This window comes from Labeo rohita, chromosome 2, assembly GCF_022985175.1.
Source record: "Labeo rohita strain BAU-BD-2019 chromosome 2, IGBB_LRoh.1.0, whole genome shotgun sequence".
In the NCBI taxonomy this organism is placed as follows: domain Eukaryota; kingdom Metazoa; phylum Chordata; class Actinopteri; order Cypriniformes; family Cyprinidae; genus Labeo; species Labeo rohita.
Window position 1 is genome coordinate 6,684,937 of NC_066870.1, and position 17,752 is coordinate 6,702,688.

Sequence of the window (17,752 nt, forward strand, 5' to 3'; positions counted from 1 at the left end):
GTGTATCACATCCAGATAATCAGGAACTGCTAAATAAGAATATGTCAAACTAAATACAAATGACATATTTCTGTAAACTGCCAAGAACACCCGGGAAAAAAAGAAAAAAAAGCTATCTAAAATCACCCCAGACTTAAAAAATAAAAATAAAAAAGTAATTGTAAAAGGTAATTGTATAAAAGTGTAAAATAAGAAATAAATGCACATTGTGAGAAATAAAGCTGCAATTACAAGATACAAGGATGCAATTACAAGTTATAAAGTTGCATTTTGTAAGAAATAAAGCCATGATTATGAGAAATCAAGCTGCATACACAGTTGCATTTATGAGAAATAAAGTTGCAGTTGTGAAATATAAAATTGCATTGGAAGAAATAGTAACAATATTTGTGAGATTTAAAGTCAAATTGTAATAAATGTTGATATTGTGAGATACAAAGTTGCAATTATAAAAAAAAAAGTTGCAATTATGAAAAATAAAATCTAAATTTCAAGAAATGAAGTTGCAGTTCTGCGATTTAAAGTGGCATTGCAAAAAATATTATATCACATATTGTGAGATATAAAGTAGCAGTTGTGACAAAGATTAATTATAAGTAATGAAGCCACCGGTTTAGTTATAACAAACAAATGTGCGTTTATGAGAAGCTGCAAATATGGCACAGTCACAATTATTAGATACAAAGTATCTAAGCATTAATAACAAATAAAGTTGCAATTACATTTTTTTTTTTCTGAAGCTGAAAAGCACGTCCACAAGAAACTCATTAGGACTATTTGTATCATGCATATAAGGGCAATTACAAACACAAAGCTTGTTTTCTGTATTTCCTTCTTTCTCACAATATCATCATGATTTTGCAGGGTGTATATTATTTTCTGCTTATCCGCTAGCACAGAAAACATGTTTACATCCAGACTAAAGTGACAGTGGACAGATAGGGACGAGTCTCAATAAGACATGCCACAGCTGGCCTGAGACACACACTGTAACACTCTGTCCCCAAAAACACTGACCTCTGATTGAGCATGTAAACAGAGGACAACATATTTGTCCAAATTAATGTAATAAAGTTCACAGTTGCTGGAACCAAATCACTGGCACTGAGAAGTCAATACCAAAGCCAGCAAACAAAACATGTTATTGCTAACGGTGATTGCTACAGGTTCTCTCAAGAAAATTAGATCTCTTTAATAATTGCCGGCACAAAATGAAAATTCACATTTCCATATAGTCCACAAGACAAAATAATATTTGAAATTATAAAAATGACCCTATTCAAAAGTTTACATACACTTGATTCTTATATTTCTCAAAATCATACAGTCATTGTTGGAAAGGGTTCAAATACACAAAAATGCTGAAAAACCAAAGAATTTGTGGGAGTTGAAGGATTTTTTTGAAAAACAGCAGGCAGTTTAACTGTTCAGGACAAACAAGAGACTCGTGAACAACTATCACTAAACAAAAAACACAGCTGTGGATCATTCAAGTAACAACACAGTATTAAGAATCAAGTGTAAACTTCTGAACCGGGTCATTTTTATAAATTAATCTATTATTTTCTATTATATGTAAACAGCTTTTATGTGAATTATCTTATTCAAGTCAATACTAAATAAAAAAAAATAATAACATGCAGTTGTATGATCCCTCTTATTTTGGTAAAATAATTAACATTTTGCAGATTCTGCAAGGTGTATGTAAACTTTTGACTTCAGCTGTTTGTTTAAGATCTTAATGTGAATACTAAAATTCTCACTTTAAAATTTTCATCGAAAAAGACTTTAATCTACAATTATATTCATATTCATATATTCATATTCATATATGAAACTTGAAAATAGCTTTTATGTTGTAACCTAAAGCAGTCAGATAAATAATATTTTTGATGTGAATTCAAATTCAAACAGCATTTTCTTTTTAAGTTTTCTGACTCTTTTTTATTTACAATGTGGCCCATAAAAGAAAAACAACCTCAAGGCAATAGCATTTCTTCTGGGATAACATTCATTGCTTATCAAAAGAAATACAGAAGCATCTTTTCGCAGCAAGATAAATATTTTACTTACGCAAACTCAAGAAAGCATAAAAAAACACACGAGGTTACATCTGTGATGCAAAATCATTTGGAACAAAGGAAATCACAATTAGAATTTCACCTGAACAGATTACTCTTCACCCTGACTTCACCCACATACCCTCCGTCTTTATTTCCTGTTTGTACGACAATGCTTTCAAGACCCTCCGCTCGAATACCAGACAGCTTCACACAGTGTGAGTCAGTGGCTTCAGAAGGGCTTTTCAAGGCACGTGGGTGGGCTTCCTCCTGTCTGCACAAAAGCCTCCGACCGAGACTTCCTATATGCATCAAATGGCCCCTGTTTGCGCACGCATGCGGTTGCAATATATTTCCATGTAAAAGCAGTAGCCTACTGTAAAGGTTTTTATAATGACGTGTAGGCAGCATTTATCTAATGTTTTTGCATCACTATAATATCTTTGTATTCACAGTTACAGTTTTTCTGTATCAAATCAAACGCTTAAATGGTTCACCCAAAAAGGAAAATTCAAGTTTTGGCATTGCATAAATTTCCAGTGTTTTATGCACAAAATGGAGATGATTTTAGGAGACACAAGGGAGGAAAAAGTGATCTTAAGGCATTGCCTTCTACGGGAAATGATTCACTGGAGACAAAAGGCTGCTTGAGGGGCAGAAACTCCCCCTCCCTTCACAGCCTGCGTTTCATTGGCTGAGCCAAGTGATGTCATGGAGGGTAAAACTGTATAAATAGCCCAGCTCTGCTGACATTTAGACAGAATAAAAAGTCTGAGACAACAAAACTATTAGGCATCCATAGCAAGAAACCTCTGGACCTATTAACATGTGCCGATCACTAGAGCATCTGCCAATCACCTGCCTGGAAAGGTATGTTTCATATTTACTATTTAAAAAAAAACAGATGCCACTTTTTTAAACTTTGTTTTAAACTAGCTTATGCCTAAATTAAGTGATATATACTGTTATAACAGAAACATTTTTAAGTACTTTCCCACAATGAAATGATGAATACTTTTGTTCCTCATAGAGCAAAGGAGCTCAAGGCTCGCTTTGGAAGTTTTCTCCTAAAGCAAGAGCTTAACATTATGGGCCACTCACAAAAAGCTGACAAACTAACACTGGAGGACAGACAAAAATGGTCTTTCCATGAACTCCTGGCTCACAAAGGTAAGTTAAAATGGTGATATAAAAGCACATCATTCTCAAGGTGTAGAAGAAAATATATCAGGGTCATCTAATTTGTTGTTATGTTTCTTCATAGATGGACTGTGCGCTTTCACATCGTTCCTGTCATCGGAGTACAGTGAAGAAAATATTGCTTTCTATTTGGCCTGTGAGGACTACCGGAACACAAAGAGCTCCTCCAAGCTGCGCGTCAAGGCCAGGAAAATCTATGAGGAGTTCATCTGCTCTGACGCACCAAGAGAGGTACATTTTCCTAGAATATTAACAGCACAAAAAACTCACTCTTTTCAATGTTTCACGGAAATAGTCTAATGGCAAATCATTCCTCTGCGTGTTTACAGGTTAATCTCGATCATGAAACTAGAAGCATCACCTTAAAGAATATGGAGCAGCCCACGCTGTCCTGCTTCAGCCTTGCCCAGAGTAAAATTTACACCCTCATGGAGAAAGACTGCTACCCTCGTTTCCTCAAGTCAACAGTCTACCAGGAATTCATCGCACAGCATGTGGGTTAAACTACCAAGACAGCAGTGGAGGAATGCATCCCTGATAAACATGGCATTTATGTGACGTGATGGTCGCCGAATGATCTGAGCCGATTTCATGAGGTTCGGGAAGACTGGTCACTCGGACTCAAAAGCCAGACTGGAAAGCCTCGGGCATTCGAGAGCATTGATTCTATGAACACAGCAGTGGAGCGCACAGAGATCAAGATTGTAGCACTGGACAATAACTGTGAAAGTGGAATGACTTTTGCACAATTATGTAAAGTGTGTATTTTGTATTGCCTATGAGTATTTATTGAAAAGTTATATTGAAAATAGTATTTATATTTATATTTGTATTTATATTTGATGAACAATTGTGTGTTATTTATTGAATTTTTGAGTGAAAAATAAAAAGAATACATTTTTTTACTTCAAAGATTTGTCTTTGGCAATGCATCTTTTTGGGTACATAATCATTATCAGCAAAATTATTGAATATAGAGTTTTAGAATATGTGAGATTTTATTTTATTCTATTTTATTTTATTATGTATGAATATGCAGCTAAAAGGAAAAAAGCTGTTTTAATGTCATAATAATTGCATTTCCACAACCGACTCACATGGGTTATTATTATTTTGCTTTTCTTTTAGGATTTTATTTTATTTTTATTTTTATTACAGTTTATTTTATTTTCATTTATTTTATTTCAGATTGCATTTTAATTTTAGCTGTAGTTTTAATACATTTTTTATTTTATGTGCAGTGAGAGGAAACGGATGTTTTAATGTCATAATACGTAAGAGACACCCCCCTCTGCCCTTCATCTTCCCACACATCCCACTCACATGGGTTAATAGAGGCTCTTAGTCACCTCCAGCACACAAAGCCTGCCACCTTTCTCGGTGAGCCTCATAAAAGACTAGAAATCTACTCTATTCACATACGCATGCATAATTAGCCGCTACCAACAGAATCATTCCATTTTTCCAGAATATAGAGCCAAACAGATGTGATTTTTTTTTTCCAGGAAAGCTCTGTGGTGATGAAGCAGGTCTCCATGGCGACAGCGTGGTCCACTCATCTCACCCACTCCACTCCTCTGCAGGAGCCTGTTTATCTTCTGCAGTGATGGCACTGGGCGACAGCGGCCCACTCTGACTCACCTGCTCTGAACTCCCCGATGCTGCCCTTTAAAACTGTGTGAACACTACGCTGTCTGCAATCATTCTCACCATTAACATTTGAACAGGGAAAACTGGCTCGATATTGCTTGTAGAACAGACTAAACAGTCGTAGAGCAGGCTTATAGAAATGTACCATCATGTTAGGCTTTTTTAAAAAAAAAAAAACAGTTTTGAAGACAGCTTTTTATTCTCTACACTCTAAAAGAATTGGTGCTAAATAGCACTGAAATTGGTTTGGGGCAGTCGTGGCCTATGGTTGGAGAGTCAGACTTGTAATTCTAAGGTTGTGCGTTCAGATTATACACTCTTAAAGATAAAGGTTCTTTAATGGTATCAATGGTTCTATGAAGAACCTTGAAATTCCATGAAACCTTTCAAAAGGTTTTTTATAGTCAAAAAAGGTTCTTTAGATTTTTTAAATGTTCTTCAAAATGTTTTTTTTAGGGACTGTTCACTGAAAGGTTCTTTGGGGAACCAAAAATCTTTCTTCTATTGCATCACTGCAAAAACACCCTTTTGGAACCTTTATTTTTAAGAGTGTAGGTGGGGGCAGTGAATGTACAGCACTCTTTTCCACCCTCAATACCATTATTGAGGTAAGACCCTTGAGCAAGGCACCAAAGCTTAGCCTCTTAGTCTTAGGCACTCAAAGCTTAGTCTTAGCCTCAGATATCACGCCCACGGAACGTTGGCTAAACGTCTGATGCATAAGGCAAACTTAGCTGGAAACACTTCAGGAGTTTCAAAGTCATAATTAAATTGGTTCGATTATACAGGATTTCCAGTAGACGTGCGTGTCGCGTTCTTAAACATTCCGCCTGGAAACAAAAATGCTGTTGTGTCAAACGCCCTCACGAAAGGCTGTTGTGTTTACAACTGTGACAACGAGCGCTTATTATGATTAACTAAACGCAGGATTTTCAAAAGTATTTGAAAAATGTAACGCTTGCGGCATAGAATCTTTAAGATGTGTCTGAGTGTTTTACACACTGGTCAGTTATTGTGGCGACATTTCCACTCCCCTAAACATGACATGGCACAAACTGAAACGTGATTGGTTGCTGTACCTGTCCGTTATATGGCCTCCTGTGCGGGCCTTGGGCATTCAAAGTGGCCAACGTTCCCAGATCGTCTGACGTTAGTCTATATGTGATATATATATATATATATATATATAGTAGGGATGTAACAGTACACAGATGTCACGGTTTGATATGATTTTGGTAGGCTACGACAGGAAACAAACAACAATTCTACTATGCTAAGTTTCTTTTCATTTATTTTGAACAGACTGTAGTACAAATAACTATTTTTTTCCACCTACATGTGAAAATACTTAATATTATATCAAATTATAATGTTATATATATATATATATTAGGGATGTAACGGTACACAGATGTCACGGTTCGGTAAGTACCTCGGTTCGAAGGTCACGGTTCGATATGATTTCAGTACAACAGAAAAAAAAATCTATTATGCTAGGTTTCTTTTCATTTATTTTAAACAGACAGTAGTACAAATTACATTTTTTTCAAATTAATGTCATATATAGACTATAAAATCTGCAGTACATATATACATACAAAGAATAAATACTTGAAATATATTTAATTTAGTTAACTGATAGACAAGAGGGGAAAATGGTGCGACACGTAACGTAGCCTATATTTGCTGAGTTTCAGTTCAGTTTTGTGACAGAAAGGAAACTCAAATGGCAGAAAGCGACATTCTAATTTTTTTTTTAAGTTGATTTTGCTGGTATGAGGAAAGTTGAAGAAATAGCCCCGGCGCACACAAACACAACACATATCAGTTCCAGGCTTTTCTACTTTATCAAAATAAACAGTGAACAAAACATCAGCGTTCCTGCCAAACTGTGTCACCCTTAGAACGCAACTGAAGTGAAAAGTCTATAATCTACATAATAAATAATAGTTTAGAATTTGCATGCATCTCAAATATGGAAATATTATGGAATATTTAGGTTTGTGCCGAATGGGAGAGGTAGGATACAAGAGCACAAAGCTCCATTTCGCAAACAGTTCGGTGCGCAAGCCTTTAAAGTAATTTTATAGTCCTCTGTCAGTGAGAGACACGTTCAGAATCAGCACATGGTCACTGTCTAGTGGGCTTTGTTTTCAAATGTGCAACTCCTGGCATTCGCTGTTATGCTGCCGGCGGTTATCAGAGTTGCATTACTGCGGGCACCCCCTTATGGATTGAGGGTGAATTGCCTGTATTCATTGTAAGGCCTCATGCACCGAACCAAGATGTCCGTACCGTGATGGTTCGGTACGAATACATGTATCGTTACACCCCTAATATGTATATATGTGAGACTACCAAAGCCCCAACTGCTCCTTTGGTGCCGCAGGGGGGAAAAAAAGCTGTTCACAGTGTGTGTGTGTGTGTGTGTGTGTGTGTGTGTGCACGCACTCGGATGGGCTAAATGCAGAGCACTAATTCTGAGTATTGGACACCATACTTAGTCAAATGACACATCACTTTTCACTTTTACTGTCACTTTCATTGGCTCTTAAGGTACAAAAGTGAAAAGGTACAATTATGTACTTTCAAAGTACTTACATGTACCTTTAAGGTACTAATATGTACTGTTTAGGGGTAGGTGAGGTACAAACATGTACCTTTTCACTTTTGTACACTAGGGTACCACCCCAGTGACAGAACTGTACCTTTTCATTTCTGACAGTGTAGGGGAACCACTTTAATTCTATACATCTTTACCTATCTTTAACAGCTTTATTCAGCCCCTTTTGTCAAAACAGTACCCCATTCTCTTGCTTAGATTTTAGATATGTTATTCCACTCTCATATGTTTGCCATGAATGGGAATTTACTGCAAGGGCAAAAGCTGTTTTGGATCAATTCTGATGTCAAATATTCTTGTATGGAGGCCCTGGAATATTTCCTTATAGAGGGGGCAAAAAGGTTGAGAAAGACATCATGTTTTGAAGTATGGTAGCTGGTTTGAGCTGGTTTAAGCTGGTCCTTAGTTGGTCATGAGCTGTTTTAAACCAGCTAATAACCAGCTCAACATTAACATTTAACATTAAGAATTAATGTTAAAAACATTTTTTGTATGACAAGTTTTCTGAAATGTTATGTTTAAATATGCAAATGAGACAAAAAAAAACCCACAATGTTTTAAGGAATAAAATGATGTATTTTAGGATGTTTTCTTTCCATTAGTTTAAAACAACACTTCATGAAAAGCCAAACAGCCAAAAATCTCAAAACTGACCGATGTATATGAAAAGAAACTGTGTTTTTGCCTGTGTTAATTTCTCATCTTTACAGTTTGAAGGCCTATAGCCTAATTTTTTATTATCAGAACTGTGTGTGTGAGATAGAGAGTGAAAGAAAGAGAGATTTTTTTTTAAAATGCCTTTTATTACATACTTCAATAATACACTTGTTTCAACAATTCCATTGTTACATTAAAAATATAAAAGACATCAAATCTGTAATAACTGTGTTATAACTCCTCTTCAACAACTGAGCACAATGCCCCATTACCACACCATTACATCTCAAACATTAATTGATCCTTTGTAGGAAGATAGAAAGAAAGAAAAAGAAAGAAAGAGTTAACCTAATATTGCATTGAGGGTCTTAGAATATTATGTCTACCCCTATTGGTAGATGCTGTAACTACACTATCTACATCTAAAAAGGATCTTTCTTCATTGAACACCTTTCAAAAGTTGTGTATTCTGACAAAAATAACTTCAAAAAGTATGTGAAATTATGCGTATTGTATTAAAACAGTATTATATTATATTAGTTTGTTTTTGTTTTTGTTTTTTTCTTTGTGGATTTACATTTTATGTGTCTGTTGCCTCATGTCACGCCCCAGGGAAATTCCTCTAATGAGAATAAATGGCGGATCCAGAGGGGTCCTGTGCCAGCCAAGCAACTGCCATTGAGATGAATGGCAAAGTTAATGGATTTCAATGTATTACAGACCCCCTTGTTATTGCACGTAAACTATAAGAAACAGCAATTATAGATATTAATACTTTTATTTAGCAAGGATGCTTTAAGTTGATCAAAAGTGATGATAAAGACATATATAATGTTACAAAAGATTTCTATTTCAGATAAATGCTGCTCTTCTGAACTTTCTTCTCATCAAAGTAATATGAAAAATTCTACTCAGCTGTTTTCAACATAATAATAATAATAAATGTTTTTGAGCAGCAAATCAGAATATTATAATGATTTCTGAAGGATCATGTGACTGGAGTAATGATGCTAAAAATTCAGCTTTAAAATCACATAAATAAATTACATTTTAAAATATTTAAAAATTGTACAGTTTTGCCGTAATTTGGATCAAATAAATGCAGGCTTGGTGAGCAGAAGATACTCTGATTAAAAAAAAAAAATACTGTTCAAAAACTTTTGACTGGCAGTGTATTCATCTACAACTTTTTTCTTAATTTTATTAAATATATTTATAAATATATATATATATGTATATATATATATAAATTAATGTGACCATATAAGTCCTGTAAAGGGAAAGGCATGCCTGTGGAGGCCTGTGAATTGCTAGACCGTGAGCTCACACTGCAGTGCTAAATAGATTCAGGCCTCTCTCTTACAGTAAGAAGACATTTCCTTCTTTTAAAGATGTCTGAGAATGTGGTGCACTTTCTATTTTGGCAGTATGATTATAGTAAGTGTTGATGAAATAAACAACAATATCAGCACACTGCCATGCCACAGTTATTTGCAGTAAATACTGCCACGTTTAGTCACTACTGCTGTTTAAGGTGACATACACCCACCTTCCCGCATAAGTTATTCATAACTCAGGGCTATGTATGGTGAAGTCACACTGGAGCATGCAGACACAATAGAGGATCGGTATATGTGGAAAGGACAGATTTCAGAGAAATGACCAGTGTTTTCCGCCTCTATTGTTCTGCATGACTGTGGATCATTTGAAGCCTCTATTCCTGAACGCATGAGTTGGTGATGAGGAAGTCCTCATAAATCTGTCGGGCAGGAAGGAATGAGGTTTTAACTACTGTTTACATTTAATCCATCACTTTACCCTCAGAAATTGCTTGTTTGAATATAAACACAATGGGCTTGCACGTCCTGATTTAGCTGAGTTAGATGTGTTTCTGGGTCAACATATTTTGTTGACCCTGGAACAACATTTTAATCTAAAAATTTAAACTTGACCACATCCCTACACCTAAACCTAACCTTACCCATGAGTAATCCCTAACATCAGAGGAAATGATAGATGAATAACACTGATGTACAAGCACCAAACACTGATTGTAAGCCTAAACTTCACAAAAACTATAAACTGTTTTTTCAAACCACAATGTTGTTCCAGGGTCAACACAGATGTTGATCCAGGAACATGTCATACTTGGTAAAATCAGGTTCTGCCAAAGGGGCTTAGGGGGTTTTATGTTTTTTTTTGTTTGTTTTTTTTTTTTTAATTCTAATATTAATACAAAATTAATATATATATATATATATATATTTTTTTTTTTATTTTTTTTTTTTTATTTTCTAAATAGTTCATTATTATTTAAATATTATTTTCATTATATTTAAATATGAATCATATTTAAATAAATCAATCTTTTTCTAAACAAATAATTATTTTAATAAATGTATTTCTAATTCATTAAAATGTTTTACACTGGAGTATGTTTTAAACTTGGCACATTTAAAAAATGGCACAATGTACTGTTAATATAAATGAAATTTTAATATAATATTTCAGAGATCTAATATAAATCTATATAGATCTATATAAATATATATCTGAAATATTACAAAACATTATTTTTTCTAAATAATTTGTTATTTTAAATAAATAAATAATTATTTTTCTAAATGAATAATTATTTTAATATTAATAAAATGAAACATTAATAAAAATGATTTTGTAAGGACAACAACAAAATATAAAAAATCTAAATACATTTTGAAATAATTCATTATTTTACATAAATAATTATTTTTCTAAATAAATCATTATTTTAATAAATTATTTATTTCTAAATAAATAAAAATATCATTGTAATATTTATTGTATTTTATTAACTACACTAAAAAAATATTTTTTGAAGTTGTAAATAAAACAGATTATTGGAGTATGTTTTACATTGTAAACAACTGGCACAATGTACTGTTAATATAAATATATTATATATATGAAATATTAATATCAATAAAATAACTGATAACAACAAAATATAAAAATAAAATCTAAATAAATTAAATTCAATAAATGAATTATTGAATTAATAAAATGAATTAAATTACATGTATTATTTTTTCTACATAATTTGTTATTTTAAATAAATATAATTATTTTCTAAATAAATAAAAAAAGATTTATTTTTAAATAAATAAAAATCTCTGGTAATATTTATTGTATTTATTAACTACACTGTAAAACAAAGATTATTGGAGTATGTTTTACACTGTAAAAAAACTGGCACAATGTACTCTTAACATCAATGAAATATTAATATACATATCTGAAATATTAATATAAATAAAAAACTGATTTTGTAAGGGCAACAATAAAAATTAATTCTAAATATATTTTCTAAATAATATATTATTTTAAATAAATGTTTTTTTCCAAATAAATAATTATTTTAATAAATTATTTCTAAATAAAAAAAAAAAAAATCTCATTGGTAATATTTATTGTATTTTATTAACCACCCTGTAAAACACAGATTATTGAAGTATGCTTTACACTGTTAAAAATGTTAATGTACTGTACTGTTGGCAACAACAAAATATTAAAAATAAATTCTAAATACATTTTCTAAATAATTTATTTCTAAATAAATAAAAATCTTCTTGGCAATATTTAATGCATTTTATTAACTACACTGTAAAAAAAATAGAAGTTGTAAATAAAACAAAGAATATTATGTTTTACACTGTTAAAAATGGCACAATGTACTGTATTAATGTGAAATAATTTTCTGTATTTTTACAGATGTTTTACTTGTATTTTGAATTCTGCAATTCATTGCATTTAGTTTTTTAACAGTGTACAATAAAATACTTATAATCTTTGAAAATTTCACAATGTGCTTGAAATAATAATACATTTCATTTAACTAAGTGTGAAATGTACAAGCAAATTCGGTTTGGTTCATTGGACTCATTTCTCAATAACAAGTAAATGTTCTCTCAGTTTAAGCCTCTAATGCATGATGAACACTTTAGCATTACTGAAAATGCAACAATTACAACTGATTGCCTCTATTTAACTTCATTTAGCATCCTGCTGTTATCAAGCTAACATTTTTCTAAGGGAACATTCACATTCATCCTTCACATTGTGTCTGTCCTGTGTTCTCACTTCTCCCTCTTTTATCTTTCTTCATCTCCAAAGGGGGCTGTTACACTGATTTGAGGTCAAATTGACAAAAGATGAACTGCGGAACAAGAAGTCTCACAGTCCCCTAAAGTAATAAGATTAAAAAAAAGAAAAAACTCAGTAGGTACAGTGTGTTCTGAGACAGAATCTCCTCACCTGTTTCTGTACTGTGAAAACATAGTGTGTCAAGCAGTCCACACGTCTGCTGTGTTATTGTGTGCACTTATTTATAGTCACATCACAATCAAGTTGGGGAGGATGACGCAAGTCTCTTAACACCTTGAGAGGTAGGCCCACGAGCCAGAAGAACATAAAAAGAACATTAAGGTCATACCTGTCTCTATAAATGGAGAAAGTCTTGATGATGATGCCAGGAATATCAAAAGCATCATCAGTGAGGCAGACTAGGTGTTCGTCTCATTAGGTGACAGAACATTCAAATGCTAATTGAACAAACATTTTATGATTTATTGGAATTTAAAGTTTTTTCAACTGTTGTAGAGGGACATTAATTGCCACCACAAATGAAGAATGACCCATGGCACAGTTGTCACCACCCACTGGCGTAATAATGTAACCGGCAGAAGGAGTCACTGAAAAATCTCCACCACTATTTGCAGATATGTACACGCACACACACACACTGGTTTTCATGTGTTACGGGGACTTCCCATATAGACATTACGATTTTATACTGTACAAACTGTATTTATATCCTCTTTCCCTAACTCTACCTCTAAACCTACCCCTCACAGAAAGCTTTATGCATTTTTAGATCTTACAAATAAAAACTTCATTTAGTATGATTTATAAGCTCTTTTCTTCACGGAGACCGAAAAAGTGTCCCCACTATCCGCAAGTTTCCTACGCCCCATGAGGCCTTGCGTCAAAAGTGGGAGCATCTTCCGGTTCAAAGCAAACAAGCAGGACATGACACTCATTCATTCAACAGTTGACAGGAGTGACAGGCAAATGACGCCTCTTGAAGCACCAAGACTTTCCTCCGACTGTTTCGGGAAAAGATTCAAAGCTTTAAGAGTGTCGAAAACGTCTAGGTTACGTACGTAACCCTCGTTCCCTGAAGGAGGGAACAGAGACGTTACATATGGGAACTCGCCTGAGAGTCCAATCATCTCTGAGCCTTATTCAAAAGGCCAATGAACATTGGCGAGTGGTATTTGCATGCCGAGCCACTCCCCCGTACATACGGGTATATAAGATGGTGGCATGCAACCACTCATTCAGGTTTTCGCTGAGGAGCCGAGCTGCAGCCCGGCGTCAGCACGACGTAGGGTCGTGGAAGGGGATGTAACGTCTAATGAAAGTAATTCAATATATCTATAGCTTCTAGAGATATATGAGGGAAACAGCGGCCTTCTAGCTGACCTTGGAAGAATACTGAGACATGTTGCCACAACCTGCTGGGTGAAGGAGACCCAGCCGGAGCACAGTCAGGCACTACTGTGCCGACCCAGCCTGGTCGCCAGGGGAATCAAGGGAGCGTTGACCGACGTGACCGCGGTGGGGCAGCCTGGGGGGGGGGGAAGGGGAAGGGGACTGATCCCAGAAGGAAGAACGTCCTGGAGAAAAGTCTGACTGCACTGGGCAGCGCTTACCTTCTTCCCTGGTTCCCGCGCGCTGGTGTTATCGACCTCCGAGTCCGGATCCGAGGAGGCAAGGTGTCGCTCGAGAAGGGAACTCGGGGTCGGAGCCCCAGGGGTGAGCTAGGCCTGACTGCAGGGTATGGAGGACCCAAGGTTCACCGGTGGGAACAACTGAGGGATATAGCGCACGGATCCCGTAGGAGTGGCGCAGCAAGCCGACACCAGCCAGACTCCCGCTTACCTGATGTCTATGTTAAGACACGGGAGGACACGGCCTCAATGCGAAGGTTGTAGAACCTAGCGAAGGTATTAGGTGTCGCCCAGCCCGCAGCTCTCAAGATATCTGCTAGTGAGGCGCCATGAGCCAACGCATAGGATGAGGCAACACTCCTTGTGGAGTGGGCATGAACACCTAAGGGGCATGGCTCTCCCTGGTTTTGGTATGACAGGGAGATGGCATCTACCACCCAATGGGCCAACCTCTGTTTGGAGACAGCATTCCCTTTCTGCTGACCTCCAAAGCAGACAAAGAGCTGCTCGGTGGGTCTGAAGTGCCGAGTGCGGTCCACGTATATACGCAGGGCACGAACTGGACACAGCAGCGCAGAGGCCGGGTCTGCCTCCTCCAGGGGCAGAGCTTGCAGGTTCACCACCTGATCGCGGTAAGGCGTGGTGGGAACCTTGGGCACATACCCAGGCCGGGGTCTCAGGATAACGTGAGAATCGCCGGGCCCGAATTCCAGGCACGTTTCGTTGACAGAGAAGGCTTGTAGGTCCCCTACCCTATTGATGGAGGCCAGCGCGGTCAGGAGCGCTGTCTTAAGTGACAGATGTTTTAGCTCTACTGACGCGAGTGGCTCGAATGGGGCCTCCCGTAGACCCTGGAGGGTGATGGAGAGATCCCAAGAGGGTACGAGGTGCGGTCTGGGGGGATTAACCCTTATCGCACCTCTAAGGAACCTCACGATCAGTTGGTGCTTACCAAGGGATGCTCCATCCACTGCATAGTGATACGCTGCGATGGCAGCAACGTACACTTTGAGAGTCGAAGGGGACAGCCTGCACTCCAACTTCTCCTGCAGGAAGGAAAGCACTACTGCAGTCGGACATCTCTGTGGGTCCTCTCCGCGAGAGGAGCACCAGTCAACGAACAGACCCCACCTCAGTGCATAGGCCTGCCTTGTAGAGGGAGCTCTAGACTGAGTGATCTGAGTATCTATCACGGCCTGAGAAAGGCCGGAGAGGTCTGACGCGTCCCATCCAGGAGCCAGACGTGCAGGTTCCATAGGTCGGGGCGCGGGTGCCAAATTGTGCCCATCCCCTGAGAAAGAAGGTCTCTCCTCAAGGGGATCTTTGAGGGAGGGGCTGCCACGAGGGAAACGAGGTCTGGAAACCAGGTCCGGGTGGGCCAGTATGGCGCAACCAGCAGAACCTGCTCCTCGTCCTCCCTGATCTTGCACAGTGTCTGTACAAGGAGGCTCACTGGGGGAAAGGCGTACTTGGGCCCCGGAGGCCAGCTGTGTGCCACTGCATCCCTGCCGAGGGGAGCCTCGCTGAGGGAGTAAAACAGCTGGCAGTGGGAGGATGTCAGCCACGTCTGACTCCACAGGAGCAGATGGCGGGCGAGTTGTGACATGCGAAGGGAGCAAAGACCACCTTGGTGGTTAATATAGGCTACAGTCGCAGTGCTGTCAGTGCGAACAAGCACGTGCTTGTGGCGCAGCATCAGTCGGAAGCGACGGAGCGCAAGAAGCACAGCCAACAACTCTAGGCAATTGATATGCCATTCCAGTTGAGGTCCTGTCCAGGAGCCCGAGGCTGCTTGCCCGTTGCATACAGCACCCCAACCCGTGGAGGAGGCATCCGTGTAAACCACAAAATGCCTGGAGACTGAAGAAAGAAAGGAAGAAAGGCCGGGTCTGACCACGGGCTGAACAGGCGGCGACACTGCAGGGAAATGCCAATCCGGAGTGCCACGGTGCCATGCCCATCTCGGGACTCGATCGTGTAACCAGCACTGAAGCGGTCTCATATGAAGCAAGCCCAGTGGTGTCACCGCGGCTGCAGCTGCCATATGCCCCAGGAGCCTCTGAAATGTTTTGAGAGGAACCGCTGTCTTGTGTCTGAATGATTCCAGACACTTCAGCACTGACTGCACGCACTCGTTGGTGAGGCGGGCTGTCATGTTGATCGAGTCCAGCTCCACACCGAGAAAAGAGATCCTCTGCACTGGGGAGAGTTTGCTCTTCTCTCGGTTGACCTGAAGGCCCAGATGGCTGAGGTGCCGGAGCACCAGGTCCCTGTGTACCTGAGAAGGTAACTCCTTCTCAGGAACTCTTTTATTTATTTTTTTTTTTTTCTTAGAGGGCTCGGACGAAAGGCTCCGAAGCGAAAATCTAAATGAGTGGTTGCATGCAAAATGCAAATACCACTCGCCAATGTTCATTGGCCTTTTGAATAAGGCTCAGAGATGATTGGACTCTCAGGCGAGTTCCCATATGTAATGTCGTAGTAAACGACTGAAGGGGAACAGCACGATCTGGTGGTTAGTAAAAAATAAACTGACATGAGCGTCTTACCTCAGATCAGCTGTAACAGTCCGACCTCCATTGTTTCGATGCCGGAGCAGGGATGTTAGAGAAGTATATCTCCGATTGAGCGATTGAGGTGTTGTGTTGCTGGATGTAATAATGAACATAGTGGTCGTCATTTACTCCTGATGCAGTAGATTACTTTGTTTGTGAAGGGAATGCACCTCCCGATCTACATATATCCGTCTATGTTCGCGCGAATCATTAAAGATCCAGCTTCACTTACAGCAGAAGTGAGTATAAGGGGTTTTTATGAATTTTTGAGATTGCCTTTCCTAATAATGTGCTAGTTAGCAAGTTTAGCGGCTAAATACGCCTAAAGTAAACAATCTCTCCGAGCAGCTAGTCACTCCACAGAGAGAAGAGAGGGGCGGGGCGACCAGAGCTCATTTGCATTTAAAGCAGCCTCGACCAGAATGAGATGATTTTTGCAGAGCTGATTTTGGCAAGGTAAAAAGGGTGTTGTTTTACACAACCATTAAGAATTTTTTAACTAAAGTATATTATAGAGTTTTCATTAAGACCCTAAAGTATCATATCAGCTTGTGGAAAATGGGCATCCGATGACCCCTTTAAGATGACACAACTTGCAGTTTCTGAATTAGTTCATTCAGTTTTCACCATCTCAGCTAGTTTGTAACTTGTCTGAACTAGAGTATTTGCCCCCTCAACTTAAAAAAATAATTGTTAAATCAATTCAGTAATTCACGTTGTCAACATCACTTATCGCAACTTGCAACTCTTGCAAAGACGGTTGCAGACGTTTGTCAGCCATCTTTTCGTCAGTTTGTGTGTTCTCAGTCTACAAATTTGGTAAGCAAATATTTGTATTGGTTTAATATGTGTAAAATTACGTATGTTGTCAAAAATTGCTTATATAACTATCATTGTGGGAACATTTGACACAACAATACATTTTGTTCAGATAAATTCTAGTCTATCCCATTTAGTGAATGTATATAGTACTAACTTGCATTGGGTTTGGTTAAAGCCCCTTTAGATACAGTCTTTGTATTAGTCTGTCAGTTTGTATATAAGTAATATTTTTAAATCCTTACTTTAAGTCACGGCTTCAAATTATTTGTAGGAGTGTGCAATGATTATCCTTACCATGCAACACTATTAGGGGTGAATGCACTCATCAGGCGCGTTTACCTTTTCAACCACAAGATGTCAGCACTTCATAAGCATTTCTAAAAGTCCGGTTTATTTCACAGCCTGACAGCAAGG

The 17,752-nt window shown here is 37.7% G+C and overlaps 1 protein-coding gene across 1 annotated transcript; it reads left to right on the top strand.

Moving 5' to 3' along the window:
* Positions 1-2,829: 2,829 nt before the first annotated feature.
* On the top strand, positions 2,830-4,165 carry rgs5b (regulator of G protein signaling 5b). The gene is made up of 4 exons (XM_051132468.1): positions 2,830-2,930; positions 3,091-3,230; positions 3,325-3,491; positions 3,590-4,165. The coding sequence occupies exons 1-4, from the start codon at positions 2,887-2,889 to the stop codon at positions 3,761-3,763; spliced, it is 525 nt and encodes a 174-aa protein (XP_050988425.1). The 5' UTR covers positions 2,830-2,886; the 3' UTR covers positions 3,764-4,165.
* The last annotated feature ends 13,587 nt before the right edge of the window (positions 4,166-17,752 follow it).